The sequence below is a fragment of the Sinocyclocheilus rhinocerous genome, unplaced genomic scaffold (assembly GCF_001515625.1).
Source record: "Sinocyclocheilus rhinocerous isolate Xijiao unplaced genomic scaffold, SAMN03320098_v1.1 scaffold448, whole genome shotgun sequence".
In the NCBI taxonomy this organism is placed as follows: Eukaryota; Metazoa; Chordata; class Actinopteri; order Cypriniformes; family Cyprinidae; genus Sinocyclocheilus; species Sinocyclocheilus rhinocerous.
The window spans coordinates 49,803-58,706 of record NW_015651514.1 but is presented as its reverse complement, the minus strand read 5'-3'; the positions used below and the strand labels follow the sequence as shown (position 1 = coordinate 58,706).

The 8,904-nt window shown below is 34.4% G+C and overlaps 1 protein-coding gene across 1 annotated transcript in view; it reads right to left on the bottom strand.

Annotated features, from left to right (window-relative positions):
• Positions 1–6,426: 6,426 nt before the first annotated feature.
• Positions 6,427–8,904, bottom strand: part of LOC107713013 (dedicator of cytokinesis protein 5-like) — a gene marked incomplete at its 5' end in the record, with an annotated part of 50,612 nt that continues 48,134 nt past the window's right edge. The window contains 2 exons of the mRNA XM_016518432.1: positions 6,427–7,320; positions 7,479–7,600. Coding sequence (XP_016373918.1) covers positions 7,219–7,320; positions 7,479–7,600 — 224 coding nt within the window. The remainder of the gene's footprint in view (positions 7,321–7,478; positions 7,601–8,904) is intronic.

Here is an 8,904-nt window from a genome sequence, read left to right as displayed (position 1 = left end):
GCACATTGGGTTATGAAAGTTTGCGCAATCATTCTGCTCTACTAGTCCTTAAAGGTTCATGTTAGCCTAACTTGTCAATGGTTGACATGAATAAAGTATAAAAACATTAGTTCCTTGCCTTTTGTGTAAAGAAACACCTTTGTGTGCTGAAAGTTTCTGCAACATCTTTTGTGCAAGTGTATGCCTGCAGTTCATCAAACATGACATTTTTATTTATTAAAAAGTAATACAAAACCTTTCAGCACATGTTTGCATAAAGCACCACAGTGGTTCTTACAGGAGTTTGACAGACTCATTCACGAGGCTCATTAAGCATAGAAACATTAATGAAAGACTTTTCATCAGCGTTTCTTTTCCAGACTAGTACTCTGAGCGAGCTTTGTGTCGTAAAAGAGTTACAAATTTGTACGGAGCATTAAATGTTTTCTGCTCAGGTCAGTTTCGCTTTCCTCATTCATAAAGAAATAAATTTTCAAGTGGGTGTGATTGGTCCGATTGGTCTCATTTTCATTTCATCATGCCTGTAACGCCTGATAAAGCAGCGTTTGTGAGCGCTTTTGTGTACAGCATTACCGGGGAAACCGCTATTTTACCGCTCTAAAAGCGGCACCTAGTGGCAAAGAATGAATTTGCATTTTCATTCAGACCAATGCGAAAAGACCAACAAGTGGGCGGGCAATATGCTAATGTTTCATGTTGACGTCATGAAACGGCTTGGGATTCGTTTTTAAAAACGACTTGTTTCAATGATTCAGAGTCGACTCTTTCTTTTGAGAGACAACTTTATACACGGTGCACCTTCAGATTTAAAATTTTGCAGGTTGTTTTCATTCACGTGTGTCATACACACTGCATGAAAGGTAATTTTCAAAAATCCATAATAGGGGCACTTTAAATCTTTAGACTGTACTTGCTATCAATCATAAATAAAGTATTTATAAATATACATTTATTTCATCAAAAATACAGAGTTTAGTTTGATAGAAATTATATAACTGTAGCGTTTTGCTATTTTTCCAGAGAAACCTTCTGATCTTAAAATGACCTGCAAAAAAAGAGATTTTAAATATACAGCAGACACAACACAACTGAAAGTGTCTGAATTACATTAAAAAAAACTTTAATGTGCTAACTTTCTTTAAAAAAAAAAAAGACCACTTGCTTTATTTTTTTAATCTAATCCAATGAAATTCAGACATTTTAAGTGTGGCATAAGTGTTTTAAATTTAATTAAATAAAAGTTATTTATCATATTTGCATTTATTTCATCATCAAAAAGAGCTCAGATTAATATAATTTATATAGTTCTTGCTATTTTTCCAGAGGGACCCAGTGAGAAGTCTTGAGACGTGAAAATGAAATACTTCAAAATAAAATCTAATCTTTAGAAATTCTATCGATCGTAAATATAAAAGTATTAATTAAAAATGTGCATTTATTTCATTAAAAGTAGAGTTCAACTTCATAGAAATGATATATAGTAGTAGCTTCGTGCTGTTTTTCCAGACAGAATGCAGTTTTACATTTCTTTTCATCTGAGATGATAGTGTGATTTTATAACTCATATTCTTTCAGCTCTGAGCGTTAGATGTTATTGCACATTGGGTTATGAAAGTTTGCGCAATCATTCTGCTCTACTAGTCCTTAAAGGTTCATGTTAGCCTAACTTGTCAATGGTTGACATGAATAAAGTATAAAAACATTAGTTCCTTGCCTTTTGTGTAAAGAAACACCTTTGTGTGCTGAAAGTTTCTGCAACATCTTTTGTGCAAGTGTATGCCTGCAGTTCATCAAACATGACATTTTTATTTATTAAAAAGTAATACAAAACCTTTCAGCACATGTTTGCATAAAGCACCACAGTGGTTCTTACAGGAGTTTGACAGACTCATTCACGAGGCTCATTAAGCATAGAAACATTAATGAAAGACTTTTCATCAGCGTTTCTTTTCCAGACTAGTACTCTGAGCGAGCTTTGTGTCGTAAAAGAGTTACAAATTTGTACGGAGCATTAAATGTTTTCTGCTCAGGTCAGTTTCGCTTTCCTCATTCATAAAGAAATAAATTTTCAAGTGGGTTCATAATTATTACATTCATTACAGCCAAAGCAAGCATTTTAATGAGTACTCGATGCAAAAACTTCACTGCATCATCTTGGATCTTTGAATCTTTAAATGTACAGTGGATATATATAAAGTAGACGAAACTATTTCAATGTCTGAATGTCACTGCACTAACAAAACAAAATAACAGCAAGAGACAACTAAACCTTTCTGTGAAATGTTTTGCTTTAAAAGTGTTATCTTTTTAAATAAAGGTCACTTTGATTTTTTTTTTCATCTAATGCATTGGCATTCAGATATTTTAAGTGTGGCTCAAGTGTTTAAATAATTTCAAATAGAAGCTAATCTTTATACATTCTATTGATCAAAAATATAAAGTAGTAATATTTATAAATATTATTACAGTTTAAAATAAGTGTTTTCAATTTGAATATATTTTAAAATGTAATTTATTCCTGTGACACAAAGCTGAATTTTCAGCCTCATTACCCCAGTCTTCAGTGTCACATGATCATTCAGAAATCATTCTAAAATGCTGATTTGCTGCTCAAGAAACACTTATTATTATTATCAGTGTTGAAAACCGTTATGGTGCTTCATTTTTTTCCAGGTTTTTATGAAAATGCTCAAAAAGAATAGTTTTTTTTTTTTTAATCCTTTGCAACATTGTTTTACAGTCACTTTTGATCATTTTAATGCATAATAAATATTAATTTCTATTATATATACAAAAAAAAAAATTACTGACCTCCAAATGTTGAACGGTATAGAGTAAATATAAATATATAGCAATGTGGAGCCAGCAGACAAAACACTTCCTGATGCAGAGAGGAAAGATCAAAAGAAACTCAAGTACCTCAGAAAACAGAGCCTGGAAATCACACCATATATGCCCAATAAAAAAACTCTTTGACAGAAGAAGAAGAAGAAAAGAATGACAACTTCCGGTATCTTACTTGATGTAAAGTGTAAAGGCAGCTTGACTGATACATAAAATGTATGTATTTTGGATGTATTTTTCCATTTTTTAGCGTTTTGTTTTTACAAGTTTTTATATTAATTATAATTCAAATACATTTTGTTTTACTGACCACAATTTTGTTGTTGATAATAGTTGAGAGGGGCACTTTGAATTAATTTTGAAAAAAGTCAGGCAATCATTTTACAGTGCATATACAGAGACTATGACGTTCAAACACTTTCCAGCAGGAGATCTGTGGAGAAGAGGACAGCACGTACAGTATACATTATGCTCTATTCTGGTCTGGCGTCAAAAAAACGAACAGCAGCAAATCATATTGTCAGCATCCATAATTCCAATGTAAAGAAAACGGAAATGTGGATTTAAAAGCCACATAAACGATTTCCAGCAACGAATGCTAGAGGATACTTTACTTTGTGTGCCATTTCAAAAAAATACAAAATAAAAAAAGAGCAACACCTTCACAGGCGAGATTATTCAGTCTGTAATCTCCAGCCTGAGGGACGGCAAAGAGCTTTGATCTGCTGCTGCTGCTGCTGTGTCGAGTCTCACCCACCTCCTCCATTTCTGCCCGCTGAGAGAGAACAGACGTCAATAGTATAATGTCATCCTGGGGCTTCGTAAACTCAGGAGATGACCAGTTATTACCAGGGGTCCCGACGACATAATTTAAATGAGATCACTGTGACAAGTTACTCTTCATTCAAGCACAAACACAGTGGACCAAGAAGTGTTCGTCACGTGTTTAATCACCTTTTAGCCTTTTACTAGTTCATTAGTGTGCCTAATGAATATACAAAATTAACAATATGTGACCCTGGACCACAAAACCAGTCATAAGGGTCAATTTTTTTGAAATTGAGATTTATAAATCATCTGAACGCTGAACAAATACGCTTTCCATTGATGTATGGTTTGTTAGGATCAGACAATATTTGGCCGATACACAACTATTTAAAATCTGGAATCTGAGGGTGCAAAAAAAACAAAATATTGAGAAAATCGCCTTTAAAGTTGTCCAAATGAAGTTCTTAGCAATGCGTATTACTAATCAAAAATTAAGTTTTGATATATTTACGGTAAAAAATTTACAAAATATCTTCATGGAACATGATCTTTACTTAATATCCTAAAGATTTTTGGCATAAAAGAAAAATCTATAATTTTGACCCATACAATGTTTTTTTTTTGGCTATTGCTACAAATATACCCCAGCGACTTAAGACTGCTTTTGTGCTCCAGGGTCACATATGAGGTCATAAAAGTGCATGTATAAAACAATAATGATAATTTACAATGATTTTAAATATGAACCAGATCCAAATACAGGGCCACTGTAAATCCCAAAACAAAACTAGCCACAGAAGTGGTGATTATTGCATTGATTAACTGATTTTCTTGTATAAATCAAGGAGTACAAGTGGTTAGGACAAATATGTTTTCCCAAGGAAATAATCTTTTTTCATATTGGAGGGGGAAAAAATGCACATTGTGGTTATTTGAAATCATTCTTTCTCATTTAATTGGATTCCACCTGCAATTTCTAAACATTTGAATAGAGTAAGTTGCATCAAATCTCAACACTGTCAGGTTTGAAAAGAAATGAAGGAAATTTGACTTATTAACTCTAAAACTGCTTAAGTGGAAAATGTAGTAAACAGTTTGATTCAAGATTTCTTTTGGCACTTTTATTCAAACTGGAGTGCAAAAATTCTTAAATAACAGTTAGGATTGGTTGTTTTCCATTGGTTTTCATGGGTTTCTGCCTGCAGGTGGCAAAAACGGTCCACTTTGACTGAAAAATATAAATAATTACTTTTAAAAACACATGCATTTACTATACTAAAAAAGTGATTGGATGTTGAAATGATCCGCAGAGGCCAGAATACCCTTGGTTTTTGTTCAGAATTAAACAAATTAAAATAAAAAACAGTATTTCATTCATTCAAATCGTATTTAAATTACTGTTTCAAGTTTCAATAATGCTGTATGTAAAGAAAAATTCTATATTTACACTTAGTCCCTTTAAAAAAACATTGTTCTGGTTTTCCCTGGAATTTTGTGAAATTTCTATCACACTTGTTCTGATAATTGTGCGATTTAATACAGAATGTACAAAATATTTCATGCGGAAAAAGACTTTTCCATGTGCACATAAATTAAATATTACCATATTTGCAAAACACACTCTTTTAAGTACAAAACTATGCAATCTTTATGAAAACTACCTTATTATAAGAACCCATTAATGCTGACAGACCCAGTGTAGTTTTTAACCAGTGAACTTTTAAGAATGATCCAGCTATTCTGATGTCTTTGTGTAATTACTGGAGCGCCGCATTCAACAACATGACAATGAATAAATTAAAACATCCAAAGTTGCAGTTGCATTCTATCATGATGAATGAAGACAAATTTTGAATCACAAAAGAAAAAAAATCTAAACATCTTTACCTTACAAATTTTTTTTAAAAAGCAAAAAAAATACAGTGTACAAATACAAATACAGTGCATGTACTACTAAAGTGTGATATTTTGACTTGAGGTAAATGAACAAGCAAGCCCTAAAACCTTCCTAGAATGTTTCACTAAGCTATATATGTTGCTCCAAATTAAAATGTACCAATCCATAAAGTACCACGCTGTACCTAGGTGAGATTTAAAGGAATAATAGATAAACATGTGCTAAACATTTACTCACTCTCAGGTAATCCAAAAGTTTGTTTCTTCATCAGAACAGATTTGCAGAAATGTAGCATCACATCACTTGCTCACCAATGGATCCTCTGCAGTGAATGGGTGCCGTCAGAATGAGAGTCCAACAGCTGATAAAAACATCACAATAATCCACAAGTAATCCACAACACTCCAGTCCGTCAGTTAACGTCTTGTAAAGTAAAAATCTGTGTATTTGTAAGAAACAAATCCATCATTAACACGTTTTTAACTTAAAACTTTCGTCTAAAAGTCCATGTTCCATAATATCGCTTTCTCCAGTAAAAAAGTAATCTAGCCTGAATCAGGAGAGAAATATGCACAGATCAAGCACCATTTACAAGTTGATACAGTCTATAATAGTTCTAAACAAATATGTGGGTGGATTTTGATGTGAAAAGACAATAGGGCACAGACTTTTTCACTGGAGGAAAATTTAAAGTTCAAATATCTTGATGTATTTGTTTTATTTATAATTAGATGGACTGGAGTGGTGTGGATTATTTTTATGGAATATTGTGATGTTTTTATCAGCTGTTTGGACTCTCATTCTGACGGCACCCATTCACTGCAGAGGATCCATTGGTGAGCAAGTGATGTAATGCTACATTTCTCTAAATCTGTTCTAATGAAGAAACAAACTCATCTACATCTTGGATGGCCTGATTGAGAGTATATTTTCAGCAAATTTTCATTTTGGAGTCAACTATTCCTTTAAGTGTCGACACAATATGTAGCATTATAGAATTCAATCACAACTGATCTGCTGTTTTGCAATCATGACAAAAATAATACTAGACATTTTAAATCATTTCATAACGCTTGCATTTTTATACGGCATCTCTACTATTAAATTTAGTTCACAAGCTTTTTAAATGTTTGGGATTTTTTATACAAATGTAGCTCTCTAGAGTGGAAAAAACACACAACCGCATCAAGAGTCTTTTCTTGCTTAAGGGGGAAAGTAATGCAAACTGTGCTGCGGGTGAAAGAGGTTCAACTACAAACGTTTTAATTGCATGAACGCGCAACCTGACAATCATGAGCAATGTGCAAAGTGAATATGTGCACAGAACTTCGTTAGCTTTAAATATCTCTATTTCTAAGGCACAGATACAGGTCGAGATAAACTACTGTAATCCAGTGGATGTGAGGCTGATTTTAACATTCAACAAACCAAACAACCAACCTTTGGTCACGTTCCTGCCCAGCAGTTCTGAATAAATACACACTAGAGGTCCATTTCCAAATAAAAAAATATGTTGTTTGCTGTTTGCTACCAAAAATGAATTATAAACAGGTTTAATCAGAAATCCCAGATAACCATGACAAATAATCTCTCCACTCTGAATTTTTAAAAAGAGGAACAAGTACCGTTCAGAAGTGTTTTTCACAATTCTTATTTGAGACATGGTACCACAGGCGTCTGCATCTGGATTCAGGGGAACCGGAGAGTCTTCATTGTGGATTGCTCTCATAGGTGGGAAACATGGACTTGCGTGTTTTGGGTGGCGGCGGTGGAGGCTTGTTTTCAGCTTTCGTCGGTAAAGGAGGCGTAAACTACGGGTGAAATAAAAGAGCAAAAGCATTGTAGCTTTCTAAATATTTTTGTCAAAGATTTTAGATCAAAATACAGATGAAAGTGCAAAGGAAAGTGTAAATTCACTGCTAATATTTGAACTGTTTTCCTAGTGCAGACTGTGCTTGCTGTGCCTTACGTCGGAGGTGGAGTTATAGATGCTCTCGCTCTCGTGAGGGTGTTTTTTGGGCGGCATTGGTGGAGGGGTGCTTGTGATGTCCAGTGTGCTGAAGTCACTTTCGCTCGGGAGACACGTGTAACCTACGGGACGATGATCAATATGAGGTTTAATAATGTTTATACAGATGTGCTGAGGCATAATCACTGTTCTGGATGATTATGTTCTGTGTATTTATTTCTATTACTGTGTATATATCCTTAAATATTTGTAGGAATTTCCATTTGTTTAAAACTGAACTGAATCAGCACTGAACTGACTTGAGCTAAATAATGACACTACTGTCTTTTTAGAGCTGCTTTCCAAAAGAATTTGAATTAGTCTCATATTTGATAAAGTTTGCGTCATTCATTCTGTTGTTTTACCGTTTATTACTGTAAAGCTGATTTGAAACAATCTGTATTGCATAAAGCACTATAAAGGTGATGACTTAAAACTTGTTTTAACTAAAAACTTTTCATTTTTAATAATTCATGAAAATTCATAAAAATATAGAATTCGATATTAAAGCTGCAGTCCATAAATTTTGCCTCCTTGTCGCCATCTCTGTTTGAAAACCTGCAATTGCAGTTACTTGCAGAATTATCTTCCTTGCGTGGGTTGTGCGCCGGCACAAAATTAAGTTAATTAGCTAATATCACATCAAACCATGCAAATTATGATTATTGTTATACTTTATTCTTAAATTGTTAATGTTAACAACATCAGCATGGCGTGACTATGTGTGTATTTGCATGTAGACTTCAAATTATGTACAGTCTAATCTCTAATTGTCATACCATTCGAATTTCATATAAAGAAATTATTTTAAAGGGGTCATATGATGCGATTTCAATTTTTCCTTTCTCTTTGGAGTGTTACAAGCTCTTGGTGCATAAAGAAGATCTGTAAAGTTGCAAACACTAAAGTCTCAAAACCAAAGAGATATTCTTTATAAAAGTTAAGAGTTAACCACACCCTCCTAAAACGGCTCGTTCTAACACGCCCCCACATACCTACGTCACGATGTGGGAAGATTTGAATAACGCCGCCCAAATGTTCACGCAAAAGAAAGAAGGCGTAACTTTTATTCACGCTGTAGTATTGTTGACGCTGCAGCCACGTCCTGAAGACGCTGTGTGCTTCGTTGTGAAAGCGAAACTACTTTGTTTGACCTTCCAAAAGAGGATGATATCCGCTTCGTCATGCCTAGAGCTGATCCGTCCTGGTCGCTGAGGAAATACATCAACTTAGTGCTGTGGATCACCGGATCAGCTTTCACTGTGGACGAAGCGAAGTCCAGCCCGGGGTCGTCACATGTCCTTCCGGACGCTCCTTCGTCGAAATCACCGGCCGTGCCGGTCTCAAGCCCGCCGCCTCTGCTCACTCTAGCCCGGCCTCAGCTCAC